Genomic DNA, 19,881 nt, shown 5'->3' with positions numbered 1-19,881 from the left:
AACAAAAATGTGAGAAAAACAAATATCTTTTGCAGAAAAGAATTTCAATGCCTTTAAGATCTTGGTTTTCTGGTCTATAAGAAGGGTATCTATGCAGGTTAAAGCCTTCAACTAAAAAGCCACGAAGCTTAGCACAGCTTCTGATTAAGAAAGCCTCGCCTGCATTGTACTAACAGCCCCTTTACGAGCCCAGCAGCCAAACACCATTTGCCTGGGACCAGAGTGTGCACCATTGTCAGGAGTTGTTTATTTCCTAGACAGGATCAGTCCTTTGCTGAAACCTCAGGAGACAGGTTGATTCTCTGGATGCAACCTTTCTGAGCACAGACTGTTTCCTCCACCTCAGACATCCTCACATATTTGGTCTGAAACGCTCTTGTCAGACACATCTGGCCAAGGGCAAGGAAGCTGAGGTGGTATCAGGAAATGCACAGAATAAGACGCTAATGACATGCTGGAGGCTAGAGCAATTATGCTGATGAAACTATTAAAATTTGGGTAACCACAACAGGGGTTCAGGGGTGAAATGAGCCACCAGGAAAGCTTCCCAGTGTTTGTAGTGATTGACAGGGACACCAGAATGGGTCCTGGGGAAAACTATTCCCTTCTGTCATAGTCTGAGTATTATGGCTTAGCTTCCCTATCCCCAAGTCAGTGTCATCCTCTCCTCTTTCCACTTAAGGCTCTAACTCTTGTGCTCACTCACAAAAGATAAAGATTATTTCTTGGTGGACTTGATGTTGGTGACTTAAAACCATGAATGCAAAGGTGATTAAAAGCCTGAGTTAATGAAGTGGCCAGTGCACTGATGTCTCTCACTTCAGCCCTCTAACCACACTGACTAAGGCATTCAATTGCTGGACCCTCAACTCTGTTTTCAGTGGGAACTTTTTTACACAGTCAAACATTTAAACAGACTAGGGCAACAGTCTGTTTTCTGAATAATGTGGAAGTTAGTGGCAATGTTTTATTAAATAGACCAATGTCCATTAAATACTTGATGGATGAGTACAAGGACCTGATCCCAGACAAAAATATATTGGGTATAGTAGCATTTTCTTGTCATCCCAGGGCAGGGGAAACAGAGACAGTAGGATCTCGAATTGGCTTAACAGTACAGATTAATGGGTAAGTGTTTGTCTAGTGTGGCAGACACAGAAATCCTGTCTCAAAAAAAATAGATAAAAAGAAAATCATGGAAAGAAAGAAAGGAAGGAAGAAAGAGAGAGAGAGAGAGAGAGAGAGAGAGAGAGGAAGGAAGAAAGGAAGGAAGGAAGGAAGGAAGGGAGGAAGGAAGGAAGGAAGGGAGAGAGATAAAGGAAGGAAGAGAGAGGGGGAGAGGAAGGAGTTGTGGGAGAAGGAAGGAGGAAAAAGTGGAAGCAGGGGAGGAGGAGGAAAGACAGGTAAACAATATCTAAGGACAAACACCCTAAAGTTGTTCTCTGGCACCTGCATATATGCATACACAGTGGCATGCATACTCATGCACACAGACATACACACACAAATTAAGGTCATGAAAATAAAATAAACATGTATCCTCTTAATTTTAGTAAGTATGGAAAAAATTGGCCAATTCACCACTTGACTTCATTTCACATGCCACATCACCACAGAAGACTTCTAGAACGTCCCTGATGCTCTCTCTTTCTCTTTCTGTCTGTCCACAGAGATGGTCTGGCGAGCTTGCACCTTTAAATGAATACCTTTCACTTACTTCCGTTCACTCTTTTAAAGTCTGTTTCCTGAATGAACTCGAGTACTCTACAGGGGGTCAGGTCCCCAAATTCATAATTTTAAGTATGTAATAAACAATTTAATTGTCAGACCTTCCAAAGTTTATAGTCATTAATTCACTCTTCTCTGATACCCCGAAGCACCATAAAGGTATAAAAGTGCTGATAATTTGTCTCCTTTCTAGCAATCACATTTTCCCCCTGGTATGGATGGTGTGTGTGTGTGTGTGTGTGTGATGTACCTTAGTTGACTTAAGTTTTAACTAACTGTCTACATAGCTGTAGATGTGTGTCAATGATACACCAACCGTCACATCTCGTACCTGCCCTCTGTCCACCACCACATCAGGCTCCATCCTCTGTTCATAGCTTGACCTTTGTTTTTTTTTTTCTTCTGTGTATTGAAGAAAAGTTTTTCCACAATTACTCAAGAAGCTGATTTGCTTTTTTTTTTTTTTTTGATATCTGTTTTACTAGACCTGATATGGAATTTAATTCTTATGGTATATTTTTTCCTTTGTAATTTTTTCGTATTTCAATCTGTTTCTGTTACTCCATAGCATGGCATGTTGGTGTGTCATCTTACTGAATTTGTGTGTAGGTTTCCCTCCTTCTGGTTCCTGACTGTGCTGTCTTGCATCCTGAGAGTTGATCATAGCCACACTTAATTATCACTGTCCTGGGAAATTCTTCAAAAATACAACCCCAGAGTCTGCTTAGAGGGTCTGACATGTTAGTTTCCTGAAGATGAAAGAAGGAATGGAACAGAGGGCAAGAGAAACTATTACTGACCAGTAAGTATCATGACAGAAAAATAAAATAAAATAAAATAAAATAAAATAAAATAAAATAAAATAAAATAAAATAGGTGTTTCTGATGGCAAGGATTCTTGGTAAGAATGGTATAGGCCAATAGGGTAAGTGTGTTAGTTACTATTTAATCCCTGGAAATCACTGTTCAACAGCCTAGTTAAACCCTTGAGGTCTAGGCTCAGGGAGAGACCTGATCTTAAAAGAAAAGGAGTGGCTAGTGTTTGTGGAAGATACTGGATGTTGACCTCTGGCCTACACACACAGGCATAAGCAACTGAAGACACATATACAGATACCCTCTTGAACACATACATCTAAGCCAGAAACCTATAGCCACCCATGGAGTGAGCTGGGCAAGACAAAAGTCTAGAAAATGTTACACACTCACAGAACACCAAACACATACACATAGTTTCAGACACAGAATGAAGAATGATATGTACATTTACATACATAATCCATAATATAGCCATTAGCCATAAGATTCCTATGTTTCGATTAGCAAACACTTGCCTACCTTTGGAAAATTGATGTCTATAAACCTTGATCCTTTAATAAAAAATACTTATCATTTCTTCCTGGATTTGTATGCATTTCTTGGGAAAGCTCTTTCTTTAGGAACAGATGAGGCCAGAGGCTGAGTAGATTCTTTGAATGGCTTTTACACCAATGAGGCAATACTTAAGAAGGAGTAAGGTTAAAATATAGGCTTTTGTGTGCTGTATCCAACATGAAATACTTCCCCACATGTTGAACTCTTACGTCATATGACATTGTATCCGTATAAAGCACTTGGAGTTTTGATATGAGTGCCTGAGTAGAGCTGCTTATAGGGCCGGATTCCTAAGGATGGTTAAGAGCATGTAACCTGGATGCAGTGGTAATCCCAGCAGTCAGCATGCTAAGGCAAGAAGATTGGCCGCTCTGATCCCAGGTCAAACTGGGCTACGTAGAAAGACCTTGTCTCATGTATTCAAGGGCTGAGAAAGAGGTTCTGTGCCCTGGGATCTACACTCAAGGTCTGGGGTTAGCTCTCTAGTGGAGCAGATCTCCACTCTTGGCATTGTTTCCAGGGGATGCTAATTATCCTTATAGACTGCTTGGTTGCAGAAATGTCTATGATTTCAGTAATATTTACTGCCTCACCAGCAAGTTGCTTTTGAACCAGCAAAGAATGAAATTCACATATCATCCTGAACTTCTACGGGAGCTCTGTTGAGTTGGTTCTCTGTGAACAACGGGGAAGAAGGCTTACATTTGACTTGTGAACAAGCCTTTAAGTAGAAGAGCAGAGTACACACCGTTCATCAGCATGTGATAATGAGTCCTCGTAGTTACCTACTTGCAAAGTTATTTCTGGTTAGGAAAGACCTGAAGTGCTTAGGTTACTTTTAAAGACAAGTTTTCAGCAGCGAAAAAAGGAATTCACCTTTGTTTTCTGGAGTTGAATGGTTTCTTTCAGCTCACGATAATTCTTAGATAAAAAGAAGGGGGAGAGATACAGCGACTGGGATTTCAATGCCACTGCCAAGCTAACACAGATGGAGTCTCATGGCATGTGTTAGTAGTTTAAGCACCACTTTAAAAAGACATCCTGGAGGTGGTCAGAACATGGGATCAAACTGAGTAGGGGCTATCCTCAATCACAGTATGCAATTTTTTCTCCATTTTAAAAACATTTTATTTATTTAGTATTGGCATCTATATATAGGTGACTTGCCTGTATGAATTGTTATGTACTATGTGTGTATAGTGCCCAAAAGATGGTAAAAGAGGGTGCTCTAGCCCCTGGGGCTGGAGTTACAGGTGACTGTGAGCTGTCATGTGAATGCTGGGAATTGAACCCTGGTCTTCTAGAAGCAGCCAATGCTCTTAATCACTAAGCCTCCTCTCCAGGCTTTTCCCCACTTAAGATGTATTTTCCTCTGCACTGTATTTGTGACCAGTCAGTTCTTGGATCCATCATATGGGTCCCAGGAACAGAACTCAGGTCCTCAATGTGGGCTGACAGGCCTCCTTACTCACTGAGCAATCTCTCCAGTCCTGCTTTCCTCATTTTGATGGTCTTTTTCTCTATTTTGGTTGGGTGGGGACATGCAAGGACAACTGATGATTTATATAGGGCTTGTCAGTTTGTACCCAGAGATGGTGCATTTTGTTCATCTGCAAGGACAAATTATCAAAGCAAGAGACGTGGTAAGGGTTGTTTGGAGCAAGACTCACCAGCTGCATGCAAGGGCATCAGTGCTTTCCCATATCTGCCTCTGGTATGATGAAAGGCTTAACATTGGGCACAACTCGAAAGGGCCTTGGCCTCCTTAAGACACTGAATGAAAACATGTGATCGGTGAATGGATACCAGAGTCTAAGACATTTGAACACCTTTTCGTTTGAATTTGTTTATCCAGTACAGGGGACATGTGTACTTCTACTGGCATACACACTCACCCTTTAGCTTAGGAAGAGACAATAAAGTTCCCTGGCAAGAGCAGGGCATCACCCACAGGCAGATTATGCGAATCAGTAGGTAAAAGCTAATATAAATATTTAACTGCAGAAGATTCTGTTCCAAGGCCTCAGATAATTCACGAATGGAATTAAGATCAACTCTGGCACATTCAATATTGGGTTTTGAATCCCTGCATTCCAAAGCATTAGGATCAAAAAGAGAAAAGCTTAAAAAAAAAACTTGAGCCAAATTGACATATCCAACAACACAGATGCCACAGATTTATTTATCAACACATGGTGGGCCAACATTTGGTACTTCCTGTTGTGAAAGTTTAACAAGATATCAACTAGGATGAAGAAGAGACACTCTTGGTTGTTGGAGGTACTACATTTCATCTGGATGTATATCTATAAGAACACACAGTACCAATACTGAATGAAGAACAGCCACTTTCATTGAAAGTTTCATGGTCAGTAACCAAGAGAAACGATCTATCTACCTGAACAGCTACATCAGACTAGCTAATCTCTGTAATCACAGACCTTTGACGTACATTCCAGGGGCTGAAGAGGTGGCATGGAGGTTAAGGGCACTTGCTGCTCTTGCAAAGGACCTGAGTTCAGTTCCCAGCACCCACATGGCAGGTAACAACTGTCTATAACTCCAGACCCAGGGGACCAGATGCCCTCTCCTGGCTTCCATGGGCATTGTACTCATGTGTACAAACTCATCCTACGTACATATATACCTAACTAAAAGTAAAAATAAAATTCTTAGTATGTTCTACAGCTGTTTGTAAGTATCTACTTAGATCCTTGTATGTATGAATGGGGCAGAAAGCAGAGAAGCCACACATAGGTCCTGGAAGGTTATGTAGGCCAGTCCTTATAGATGTCAGAATTCAGGCATATGTCTATATAACTGTGAATCTTGAAGTGTTATCTAAGTAAGAATCTCTTTCCTGTCCAAGAAGATACTAGTTACACACAAGTGGCTTATATCTTTTGTCTACTTGCCTCTCACTGTTAAATGCCCATATCAACGTTTTTGAAATATCCAGAACCTTCCTTGTATATCAGTTATATAAATGCCTGTATGCCAAGCTATAGATAGATAGCTGAGACTATTTTTTCTTTAATCAAAACAAATAGATTTATTTTACTTAATGTGTATGACTTTTCCCTGCATGTATGTCTGTGGACCACATGTGTGCAGTAAACAGAGGCCAGAAAAGGGTGCCTGATCCCCTATAGTTGAAGTAACAGAGGGTTGAGCCACCATATGAGTGCTGGGAATCGAACCTTGGTACTCTCCAGGAACAGCCAGTGCTCGAAACAGATGAACTATCTCTTCAACAACCTAGTTGAGGCTTCTTCTGCTTCTTCTTTTCATGTGTTTGCAGACCCACACTCCTCAGCCAATGACTTTTTTGGATCTATCTCATGGATGATAAGATTAGGAAGACCTAAAATTCTTGGTCCACCCCTTTTGCAGTAAAGCAAACAGAATAAACGCCACAAAGACAGAATAAGAAAAAAGATTTTCTTAGCTATGGACTCATGCTTGGGACATTCCCCCATTTGGGCTAAACCGTGATAATTGAAGAAACAGAGGTAATTTGGTTTCCAAATTCAAATAACTTTAGTTTTGAAATTCTTGCCTTTCCCCTTCATCCACACGGTCCCCTCAGTAGTGACTGGCCACAACAGATATTTGTAGATCATCTGATATTCATTACTAATCTCCAACATTACCCCTAGCAATAGTCAACCATAGGCCAAAGTAAAATGAAACTACTCAATCCCCAGAAATATATATGAAGGCAGAAGTCTCAATGGGTTTTTAGACTAGAGGTTCCCTACTTCCCACAAAGGCCTCTTTCTGAATGAAGCTGTGATATTACAGGGTCACACATTCTCTTGTCTGTCTCCCAGTCAGTTTTCTGCTTCATCCAATCTTATTTTATTATAACCAACACACTGTCTAGCCCACAGCAAACAAGACAATGCTCACAGAATAAAGTTTTTACTGATATTTTCCTATAAACTATTTTGTGATAATGGTAGACAATCTACCTAAAGTACTTGAAGATATGTTAGGATTCACAGGAGGCTTTATCAGGACATCAGAATCTAATCTACACCATTTTCTAAACCAGCAGGTGCTGGCTTCTTACAATGATCAAGGCACTAAGCCAAATTCTTTGTGGATTTCCAAAATTCTTTCAGTAACCCTACATCCTGAAACACCATGTTATTATTAAAGATTATTAGTGACACTTCAATAACAAATCCAAGTTCACACAAAGAGGAGTGCCACAACAAGAAACCAAAGCCAATGCATCTTTTCAACCTATATTCTTAATCATCATGCATTGATAAGATTCTTAAAATTTGCTTTTGCTCATGAAACAAGGTGGCAATTTGTGTTAATGGTTAGTTACTTATTGTAGTTTGCCACAGTCTGAAGGAGAAATGTCCCCTACAGGCTCCAGTACCTGAACACATGTTCCACAGTTGGTGGCACCCTTTGAGGGAGTGATGATTCACTACTGGGTGCTATGAGAGTTCATAGCCTCTCCCTACTTTCAGTTCCTGCTTTCCACTTCATGTTCACTGTAGAAGATGTAATAGCTCAGCTTTCTCTCCTGACACTACGCCTGTCTCTTGCTTCCATACCTCCCCACCAAAAAAGACTCAGGAACTATAACCAAAATAAACTCTTCCATGTTTTTTGTTTGTTTGTTTGTTGTTTGTTCATTTTTTGTTCTTTGTTTTAGGTGTGTGGTGTTTTATCACAGCAACAGAAATGTAGCCAACGCACTGATCAATTACTACACCCTGGCTAATTCCCTATTCAGTTCTTTGTAGTGGAGGTGCCAGTTGGCATTCTCACAGGCACACACGGGAACACATTAGCTAAGGGAAACAACTCTCACAGTTTCAAGATGGTGCCAGGTTGCTATTGGGAACCTAATTACAGGTGGTATTTTTTTTTAAAGATCTACTTTAATTTATATGACTCTGTGAGTGTGTGTGTGTGTGTGTGTGTCTGTTCCTCTGTCCATCCGTCTGTTTCTGTGTGTGCTTATGTGAAGATACGTGAACGTGAGTTGTGAGTGCAGGTGCCAGTAGTCACCAGAAAAGAGAGTCAGATCCCCTGGAATTGGAGTTAGGGCTGCCTGTGACTAGCCTCCTGAAGCAAGCATCGAGAGCTGAGCTCAGGTCCTCCGCAAAAGCAATGTGCACACTTGACCGCTGAGCCATCTCTCCAGCCCCAGAAGGCATTTTCCTTTTAAAATCCTGGGAATTTTTAAGATGTCACACCACAACCGACAGAGTGGGACACTGATAAGAACAAGGTTGCAAGAGGAGATCGGTGCATACTTAGATGGTAAAATATATACTGCAAGAAACACACACCCCGCAGACCGCAGGCTTATACGATAATAAATAACAGTTATCACCAGGACAAAGGAGAGAATGCCGTGAAATCCAATAGCTCAGTGAGAAATCTGCTAATACAGGTGGCCAAGCTTGTTCCATTTCATTGTCAAACGGAGGCTATTTATTTTCTTCTGGGTAGTTAAATTACAGAGCCATTTATTGCTGAAACTTTTCCAGTGGGCAGACAGGAATGTAAAGCAGGCTTTGGGCTCAAACTTACTGAGGAAAAGAAGTGAGGATTTATTTCACAGACAGCACAACTGAAACTGTAAAATCCTTCGGCAAGTCTGCAACTGAGTGACTCCTCACATACAGCCCAGTCAAGCACTCCAGGGTTTGCACCTTGGAGATGGGTCAAGGTTCAAAGCAGTGACTAGACTGAATAATCCCTTCTGAGGCTCTTTAAATGATTGCCAGTGTAGACAGTTTCCTCACTTAGTAATAAGTCAGTGATTGATGGTGTGTGTGTGTGTGTGTGTGTGTGTGTGTACATGAGAGCGAGAAAGAGACAGACAGACAGACAGACAGACAGAGGATTCCTTACATACAAGAAATCTGAAAATATTAAAGTCAATGTCAAATTTTTGCCTGTTTTAATACAAAAACTTAACTATATGCATTATTCACCTATCATTTATCTGTCGTCTACCTACCTATTATCTATCATCTGACCATTGTTTTCAGTCAATCTCTTTATCTCTTCAGAATTTAGAGACAGCTCTGTTTATCTATAAACCACTGCTATCTGATAGCTTCCAAAATTTAGAAATTTTATAAATAGAATGGACCAAAGACTTTCCAGTAACCATTTTCTTTTAAAAATTTATTATTTAACTGTATGTATATATTTCTCTATGTGTGTGTCTTCTGTGTGTTTGTGTCTGTCTGTGTGTGTGATGAATACACACACGCATACTGTGCATATACGTATGATGGACAATTCTGGTCTGTCTCTTTTCTACTTCCACTGTGTATGAGCAGGGGATCAGGCTTGCATCTCCAGCTTCACAGCAGGTGTCTTTATCTTCTTAGCTGCCCTTCAGCGTTTCCATTTGTTTCTTAAAAGAAAAAAATATTACCTTATTTTAAAACTTGGTGTGTGTATGTGTGTGTGTGTGTGTGTGTGCGTGTGAGAGAGAGAGAGAGAGAGAGAGAGAGAGAGAGAGAGAGAGAGAGAGAGAGAGAGTCTGTTTGTGGGTATGTGTACTTGACTTTGAGAGTTCTTAGAGGCTAGAAGAGGGCATTGGATGCCTTGGAGCTGGAGTTACAGGAAGTTAGTTGGATTCTGGGAAACAAACCCAGGTCCTGTGTAAGAGACACAAGTACTTTTAACCAGAGAATCATTTCCCTAGACCCCACATATATATTGTTTTTAAAGACTTATTTTTAATTTTCAAAAATGTATATGCCTGTGGGATACAGGTATATGTGTACACAATGTATGCACATATGCATGTGTACACTTGAGTGCAGTTCCTGTATAGATCAGAAGAGAGGGTCAGGTCCCCAAACCTGGAGTTACTTGAGGTAGTGAACTGCCTAACTTGGATGCTGGGAACTAGATGGAGTCCTCTGTAAGAACAGCAAGTGCTCTAACCACTGAGCTATCTCTCCAGCCCCACTCTCTTCTCCTTCTTAAGCATTTTCATAATCATTTCTTGACTCAACCAACAGCCACGCTTGATCACTTGTTTCCTGGGTACAGGAAATTGCTACTTCAGTTGCCATTGACTCTTGCCAAATAACCTTTAAACCAGGATATGCATGCAATTTCCTGACTAATTAAAAGTATTAACTCCATCAATCTTAATTCCCGACCAAATCTAAAGCTTCCAGGCATAATCCTGACAAAGAACATAATACACAGCTGGGAGAATTCTAATTTATATTACCTTGAATAATGAGGTGAGGGGAAAGGCAATGAGCCCACCATCATTACCTAAGAGGAAAGTGGCTTGCATGGTCTCACAGAGGAGACCGTGAACAGATGTGATCCACACATACTGGTCAGAACACAGCCACAGCTGCTAGGATCAAATGCTGATCCTCTAGAGGTCTGAGGTTGATGCTGGAAGATCTTACCAGAGAGTGTACATGATCATAACACAAGACAAACGGCTGGAGCACCAGATAACTCCATCATTACATCACTTATTTCTATGGCAACAGGGCTGGGGAAACTAGAAACACAAGCAGGGGACAGATGCCCAAGATTTCAAGGTCTGTTGCCCGTGGCATCTAACAGTTTGAAGATCTGGGGATTATAAGTTCAGAACTATTAACAGAAAGAATGTTCTAAACTTAGACTGTTTATGACAACCCCCAATGGCTACTGGTAGAGCATCAATGTCTTCAACATTCAAATGTTTTCAGAGACATTTTAGCTGTTTACTCTTACTTTTTTTCTCTTTCTTCTTCTTCCTTTTGTTTTGGAAAGAGGGTCTCACTGTGTAGCCCTGGTTGAGATGGAACTCTATTGTACACAGCAGACTGTCCTTGAATTCACAGACATCTGCTTGCCACTGCTTCCAGAGTGCTGGGATCAAAGTGCCCAACCACACCTAGTTTGTATCATGATACTATCTCATTAGAGTCCCAAATTAAAAATGGAGACAATGACATGGTGGTATACATTGTTCCCAGGATCCATATTGTGTCATGAAATAGGCCGATTCTTCTAACACTATGGTAATCATGACACGAAATGATCAAAAGCAATTTCACATTGACATAAAAATTCATCACAGTTTCACATGCAAGGTCCCAGACAACACATACTACGTAGCCAAAAATAATTACTGAAAAATGATGAATACCAAGAAAAATGCTCTCCAAGTAAACCCTGGGCATGTGCACCAAAGTGAAAAATCCATCATTAGAGACAGAGGACACCAGTAATAAGCCTGCATGAATCAGGGAAAAAGCCATCATCCGAGAAACAGCCCCCAAACATGGAAGAAATAAGAAAGTTTTTAGTACATATGAAATCAATGATAACTTTCTGTACTACACCAAAACTCCGGTGACTAGGAAATTTCTAGACACCAGTACATACATGTATATTGAGTCCATCACTGCTGACTAGGAAAAGTTCTAGACTCTCATATGTATATCTCATTTTTCAGGCAAAACAGAGCCCTCCACATGTATCCTTTAAATACCATGTCACCACAACCAAAGAGCTCATTTATAACCACACACCGAATCAGGGAGATGAGAACGAGCCGAGTCTATCACATCGTTCATTTTCCTTAACCATTGATCATAAAAAGAACGTAAACCATAATTTGGGGTCTGCTCACTGCAAGGGACTAATATTTGATCACACACAGATACACACACACAAAGGGAGATCGTGTGCACAGACTCTCTTGTCTGAGCAGGCTTACCTTGGCCATCTGTGCTTGCACGCCATTTGCCTTCAGGGATGCCACTGCTTTCTGTGCGGCTGCAGGACTATCAAAATCTACAAAACCGTAACCTGCCAAAATACAAAGTCTGGCATTAATTATCACAGGCAGGCAGACACACACCTCAGACTTACGGTCGTCTCTGAATTCATTGCTGCCAAATAAAATTTGGCTGGACCCAAAGGCTCTTGTATCTGTTGACCTGAGTAGTTTTATGTGTTATCTCAGTATCTCTAGATATGAGGTAGGTGGATAATTCATTTTCCCGAGCACTTTATAGACTGGGTGTGCAAGGTGATGTCCATTTAACACTAACCTGACAGTTAAGGCAACACTTTGCTTCATTGTGTTCTTTCTGTTACAGAATTGCTGCAAGAGCGGGGAGGAGAAAACCCTGGAAATCCAAACATAAGTGTCTGAAGCTAAAATACACTTTGCAGACCTTTAAAGACCCTGATACTCATAAAAACCACAAGAACTGGTAAGTGTGACAGTCAATGTTAACTCTCAACTTGATGAAACCTAGAATCACCTGGGAGATGAACCTCTGAGTACATCTGTTGGGGGTTACCTTCTTTATGATAGTAACATGGGAAGACCCCTCTTAATCGTGGGTAAGAACATTCCCTGGGAGGGGATCCTAGTTCATGTAAAATAAAAACCAGCTGAGCCCTTGAAGTAAGTGCTCCTTCTGGTCCTTGACTGTGTATATGACGTGACCAGCTGCTTTAAACTCCTGCCACCGTGACTCCTCTGCCTTGAGGATTGTGCCTGGAACTAAGCCAGAATCAACCCTTTCATGGTTAAGTTGCTTTTCCAAGGGTGAATTATCACAGGAGAATGTAAAGAAGCCAAGACACTAAGGTTATTGTTGGATGCTGTAATGGTGCTTGTCCTGCAGCAGGCAGCCAATAGATACATCTTGGCTGTACAAATAAATAAAGGTTGTAGGTTAGAGTAGGAGTTTGAAGCTAGTTTTACTTGACCACTCAGTCCAGGCTTCTAAATTAAGTATAGGAGTTTGTTTCTCTCAATAGCAGCTCAAGTAGTTGATTTTTAATATTTTGAAAAAATAATTCAACGGATACATATCCAAGTCTCAAAAGGCAAACACTGAATGACTATCTTGCTTATGTGGGGGCATAAATTCATGGCGCTGTTTGTGTGCATAATTAAGAACATATAAAAGGTCAGGGAAATAAACAAAAAACAAATAGTTGATAAGATTCAACAATGGAGAGTGCACACCTGTGATTCTAGTATTCCTGAGATAGAGGCAAGAGAATCACAAGTACAAGGTCAGCTTTGGCTACCTATTGAGTTTAGTGCTAACCTAAGGTACTTGAGATTATGTCTTGAAAAAAAAAAGGAAGGAAAGACAATAGCAACTGTATGTGTGTAGGCATGTAGTGCATTGTGGTTTACATGTGAATGTCCACCACAGGCTAGTGTGGTTTTACACTTGACTGCCAGAGGTGGTGCTATTTGAAGAGGTTGCAGAAGCTCTAGGAAGTGGCACCTTGCTGGAGGAAGTGCATCACTGGAAGGTAGAGTTGGGGGATTTGTAGCCTGTCCCTACTTGCTGTTCAGTCTCTGCCTCCTGTATGAAGGTGATATGTGATCAGTCAGCTTTCTGCTCCTGCTACCATGCCTTCTGTGCCTAATGCCGTGCCTTCTCCATCATAACATAGTCTATCCCTCTGGCTGTAAGGACAAAAGTAACCACTTTCTCCCCTCAGTTGATTTTTGTCAAGGAATTTTAACACACCAAACAGAAGAAGATACTAACACACAACCATATGCACATTACAAATATCATATATGATATACATTGTATATAATGTCTTTTTTATATATGACACATACAAACATACACACATGTATGTGTGTATGTGTGTATGTGTTATATGTGGATGTCCATATGTGTGTGTGTTCCTAGAAAGCCTGTGGATGTATCAACACATCTTCTCATCCATGAAGACAGGTATCTGTCTTGTTATTTGAAGCTTGTCTTATTCAGGGCTCTGGGCCTGCCACTGAGGCAAACACACCATTTGTGTGCTATCAGCCACCTCCAAACAAGAGTGTTTGGGAATTCAATTACCAAGTTGTTTCTTTTAATTAACTTTTTAATTTTCTCCCCTTGAATCCCGTCTTTCTTTTCTCCCTCCCAGCATGTTATCCCAAAGTGAACTTGCTACACAGCAGCATACCAGCAAAACACTGTCACAAACTGGGGCCAGGGAGGCTGTCACGTTTGTGCTTCTCATACATAGGGAAGTGTGTTCTGCAAGGGCTGGTAATTCTTCTCTCCAGGTGATAAGATAAAGTGTCAAGAAAAGCAGAAGGAGAAAGGAAAGTCAAGAACCAGAGTTATAGGCAAAGGCACAAAAACTCCAAACTTACACATCATTGCCCACAGGTCAGGTCTTGTTCTGAGGGCTTAAGGAGCTAGTATGTAATGAAGTCAGCATTGTGTTCTATAATACTGACTCCAGATCCATTGTATGAGAAAACCAAGGCACAGGTGACCTTACACAACTTGCCAAAACCACCAAAGCTGCTAAAGGGTAGGGCCACAATTGGAACCCAAGTCTGCATAGAAGTTAATCAGACCATACAAAAAACTGTTTCTAGTCCCCTCCCTGAAGCCTGAGCCTCTGAGGCCCCTCAGAGAAGGGACTGAAAATTCCTTGGAGTTTGAAGTTAGAAAACAAGTTGTCATAATTCCATGAAAGGCTTCTCCACCTCATTCTCTTTGCATGTGGCTTCCTGGGGGACCTGGGCTTGTATTGCATCTCCTTATAGGAGGTGTGGACAAGGGAGCTAGAGCTGACCTTCATTCAGCTGGAGCTCATTCTGCCTTCTTGTGGTGAAGCTCTGCTTCAGGTACTTGACTCAGCATGATATATAATGTGGGGGAAAGAACAACTCCATTTCCCACTCTAATGTGGCTTATTATTTCAGAGAGAGACATAACAGAATGGCCATACTGAGGAATCTGCAGCTCTCTAGTGTCATGCCTTCCTTGATATAAAAGAGAGCGGGAAACATAGAGTGTGTGCATGTTGATTTCTCAGTACTGAAAAGCCCCTGAGAAGCTCTCTTTCTAATCAGAGACTGGATAGTGATGGAGAAGGTTGGCAGTCAAGATGAAGCAATTACTATGGCAGCAATCCAGAAGAAAGGCAGCTGGCCACTCCACACTGACTGACATGGAGGAAGTGAGGGAAGGCAAATAGGGCATGATGATGGATGGATCAGTCTGGGAGTAAGGGAAGGGTGGACGACACAGATTGTTGCTAGGTCATATTATGTTTTCCTTTGCCATAAGCCTCTGAGTGGGGGAGCTGTGGTTTATTGAAGTGAAGAGTCTGGAGGAGGATTCACCAGGAGTGAGAGACAACTGAAGACATATTCATTCTAAACACCTGTGACAATCTATGCAGTCATATTGCAGTTGGTTATTGTGATGGTTAGCTCTGAATGCCCTCTTAACACAATAGAGAATCACCTGGAAGGGATTCTTCATGAGGAGTTGTCTAGATCAAGTTGACTGTGGGAATGGCTGTTCAGGGATTGTCCTGATTATGTCAACTTATGTGGGAAGATCCGTCTCACTATGGGAGGCTCCACTCCCTAGGCAGGGATCTCTGAACTGTGTAAGGGTGAAGAAAAAGAGTTGGGGAAAAAACATGAATGTTTTTATTGCTGTCTGCTTTGGATCATGGATACAGCGTGACTAGCCACATCACATTTCTGCTGTTACCTTCCTGCTAGGATGAGTTGACATAAACACTTTCTCCTTCCTAAGTTGGCTTTGTCAGGTATTTCAACACGGAAACAGGAAACAAAATTGACAGAGACATATTAGGCTGGCACCCGGTAAAAGAGACATATTAGGCTGGCACCTGGTAAAATAAGCTAAGATTATAAATACATATTAAATGGACAACAACTTAAAAATGCTAGTTATGGAAAGAGAAAAAATGATCTAGAGTAGGTTTAGATTTCGACTTGAACAACTTTGGCCTGTAAGTCTCAGAAGCAAGTTTGCAGGGAAGAAAGACCAAAGCAGAACCAGAGAGGGTGACAGACACAAACAAGTACATATCCTCTCATAGCCAGGCAAGAAAAGGTCCCAAGGGGAAAAGAGAATCAGCCATGGCAAATGCAGCAGGGCATGCATGGAAGCATGTGAAAATGCCCAGTGCCTTTAAAAACACAGATGTCCGGGAAATGTTAAAGTCTGAAGCTTGCCGGGTGAGAGGAGTAAGTAGGGGTAGATGAGGGAAGGAGGAGGTGTAGATAGGCTTTATAAAAGGAAGTTAGCTTGGCTAATGGGGAGTGTTGAGAGACAAAATTAGATAGCAGAAGATATGAAGTCAGTGGTGGGGGGCTAGATGTATATGAAAACATATATATTCAAATATACATGTGTGTGGAACCCAGTGCTCAATCCAGGTGTCATTCCTCAACCTTAGGTGTCATTGCTCGACCTTAGGTGATGTCGTAGGACCCATCTACCTTGCTTATTGAGACATGGTGTCTAATGCACATGAAACTTATGGTATAGGCAAGACTGGGTGGCCAACAGGCCCCAGGGATCTGCCTGTCTTCACCTTCTACCACTGTAATTACAAATACATGTCCTCACGCCCAGTATTTCATACAGTGGCTAGGGATTAAGCCTAGAGCCTCATTACTCACTGAATACACTTTATTGACTGAGCTATATCTCCATCCCTCAACTGAATATTCATTTTCTTTTTAAGATTGTGTGTGTATGCGTGTGTCCTCATTCTTGTGAGAAGTCAAAGTAAATGACTAAAACTCATTTTGGCCATTCAGTACTTACTGACTAACTACTTCTTTGCATATTCTACTTCTTTGCAGTTTTGAGAAAATAGGGAAGTAGTGAAAAATCAAGCTGAGAAGAGACCCAAGATTCGTGAAAACAAGAAGATAATTCATAAAATATCCTTTCTGGAAAGGTACAGGCCCAGGCACATTTGCACAGACATGGGCATGCTGCCCCAGCACCCACAGTCTCTGGAAGGAAGAAGCACCTCACCTCAGTGCTGTGACCTAGTTCTTGACAAAAGCAACTGAAAGGGAATGGCTTATCCTGGCTTTCAGTTCGGGATGATACAATCTATCATGGTGGGGAAGGCATGGCAGAAAAAAAACAGGAGAAGACTGATCACATAGTATCAACAGTTGAGGGAGTAAGCAGGAAGTGGGCTGGTTTAGAAAACCACAAGGCCACTTCAGTGACTTGTTTCTTCTGGCAAGGTTCAATATATCACCCAATCATCACCAACCATCAAGTGGCCAAACATATGAGCTAATGGGAGGCATTTAACACCCAACACCAGCTGTCATTTCATCCCATTCCCCTAGTGACTAGACTTCACCCAACCCTGTGTTTAGTAGATTCTTTTCAAAATATATACAAATTATCCTTAAAATATACAAACTTACAGGAGGGGCTACTTTGTATACTAATTTACAGATAAAAACACAATTGAATGTTGATTACAAAAACAAACAAACCAATGCCAGCACTATCAGCCATGTCAGTCCCACATTGTAGCCCTGAATTAGTTTCTTCCTTCAGATTGTAGAGGGAGGTGTTGATTCCCTAATTGGTTCTTGATTGTGTCAATAAAGAAGGCAGAAGCTAATTTCTGGGTGAAAGGATAAAGGTGGGACGTCCAGGTCCCAGGAGGAGGAGGAAGAGGAAGAGGAGCAGATGCAGGGAAAGAGGAGGACTTTGGGGACACGCTTTGGAACAGGAGGCAAGCAACAACTATGTAATATCTTGGATAGCTGGAAATGGTGGCCTCCACCACCTGCAGATGACTGAAATAGGCTAGCTGATGAAGTTAGTACAGGAGATTTTTTACCCCATCCAACATCAGACTCCTCCATTCACTTCAAGCCCTACACTCCACACAGTATATTAGAAAATCTAGGTGTGGCTCTTCAGGGGGTTGTGCTCCTATACACACAAAAGCAGTTCCTACAAGGGCACCCTGAGCTTTCTCTCAGGAAATTTATGACTGAATTCTGGGGAAAATGACAGACCCCACACCTGTGAGGATGGCTCCAAGCCAACAAGAAGCAAAATATTATGCATATAGACTTAGAATGAAGAGACAGTCGAAACTCTTGAGTTGTGGGATGTCCACATATACTTTTACTGGTTTTAGAGAGAGTCCGGAGGTCGAAGTGTCTCAAGAAACCTTGAAAGATATTTCCATTCTGGAGGTAAACATGGCATTTCAGAGGTTTCATAGGGTAAGAGCTACATCACAGTAGGAAGAAAACAAAATGAAATACAAGGCCAGCTCTAATAAGAAACAGTGATCTGTTGGGTAAGGGATAAACATTGCTTTAATTTGGTTTCAATTTGCTCTCCTTCCTGACAAATAATTAAGTCTGGTTGTGTCCACCTCTGTCCCTGAAGCTGGCAGGGGAAAGGAGGCAGAGCAACCCCACCCAGCTGAGGGTGCTTTCTGCCCTGCAGCGCCCCAGGTAAGGCTGGCCGGGACAAACTCAACTTGGAGGCTGCATTTCCACCTCCCTTTTATGTCATCAAATTCGGCCACAGTTTTCAAGCCAATTAGATCTGAATGTCACTATTCCCCTCACACATACCCCCAACACACACACACACACACACACACACACACACACACACACACACACACGCAGAGCTTGTTTTTCCTTCCTGGTCAGGGAAGACAAGGAAGGCTAGCAGCTCAGCAATTAGCCAGAAGTGGAGCGATGGGAGGAAAGGAACTGTGGGATAATTAGGTCATTCTGCGAATTCGGTCTTCCATCCACAGGCTTAATCAATGTTTCCCTGAAACGCTTTATACCTTCTGTGCTTACTTAAAGTTTTGTTATTGCATGGTCCTACCAGCAGGATGACCTTCTAGAGAAATAATCTATATTAATTACAGCTTAACACTATCGTATCACCCGAGGGGTCTTTGTCTGTCTCCTTTCCTGCAGTCATAGGTGACATATTCCTGGGACCTTTACCCTTTAAAACCCATTGTGCAAAGATGGGTTAGGAGTTTCATTAAAATCTCTTTATCACATTCAACAGCTGATTTTAGATTTCTGTGTTGGCTTCTCTGTACTGACAACGGAACCTATGTTTTTATTTGCCAAGATTGGGGTTGTTCTGTGAGGCAGGGTGCAACTGGGGAACCTCCCCCTTGAGGTTGGTGAAAACATCTACAGCCACCCAGAGCATTTGGTCTCAGAATTTCAACTGCGTACTGAATTCCACACCATTTGTGTGGTTCTTTGTCTTGGGGGAAGGCTTCTCAGAACATAGATGATGAACCAGCTGTGAGTGAAATGGGACTTCTAAACAGAACAAGTGAATGCTTCGGCTGAGATTTATGTGTGAAACTGAAGTCCTATTCAAATGTATCCACAGGGATACCCAAGATTTCTCCTTGCTCTGCTGTTTATCTCAGAAACGGAGACCTAAGACAAACTCGTTCTTCCTTTCGCTATAAACTCTCTGAAGCCTTCAACCTTTCTTCATCATCCACTGTAAGGGGTTTCTATGAGCGTTTATCAAGAGGAATCCTGATTATATCAGAGGAAGCAAGACAGCAGCACACTGGGATATATGAAAAAGCAAAGACCAGAGTTTAAGCCTGCTCAGGTGTGGAAACAGACAACTCTTATTTGATAGGATAAGAATTCAACTAAAATCATTTCCACCATTATAATCCTAAATCAATTATACATACATTAGATTTGAACATAGAATCCCACAATTTTATGTGCTAAAGGAAGAGGCTATTTACTGCCTGTACAAAGGGCTACAGAAAACCTAGCATATGGGAAACTAAGATAGGCAATGATTCACAGAACAGTAGGCAGCCTGTTCCAGTCAAGTTCCCTGAACATCCTAATATCACCATGTCAGAAACTGTGACACAAGATGTTAGCCTTTTGAAGAAGATTTCCCTCGCTGGGCGGTGGTGGCGCAC

General features: G+C 41.6%; 1 protein-coding gene across 3 annotated transcripts in view; it reads right to left on the bottom strand.

Moving 5' to 3' along the window:
- Nucleotides 1-19,881, bottom strand: part of Rbms3 (RNA binding motif single stranded interacting protein 3) — a 656,597-nt gene that overhangs the window by 356,306 nt on the left and 280,410 nt on the right. For all 3 annotated transcript variants that reach the window (XM_028767340.1, XM_028767342.1, XM_028767343.1), the window contains exon 6: nt 11,837-11,928. In XM_028767340.1, coding sequence (XP_028623173.1) covers nt 11,837-11,928 — 92 coding nt within the window. The remainder of the gene's footprint in view (nt 1-11,836; nt 11,929-19,881) is intronic.

Source organism: Grammomys surdaster, unplaced genomic scaffold (assembly GCF_004785775.1).
Source record: "Grammomys surdaster isolate TR1022 unplaced genomic scaffold, NIH_TR_1.0 172, whole genome shotgun sequence".
Lineage (NCBI taxonomy): Eukaryota > Metazoa > Chordata > Mammalia > Rodentia > Muridae > Grammomys > Grammomys surdaster.
This window is presented reverse-complemented; position numbering and strand designations above follow the sequence as displayed.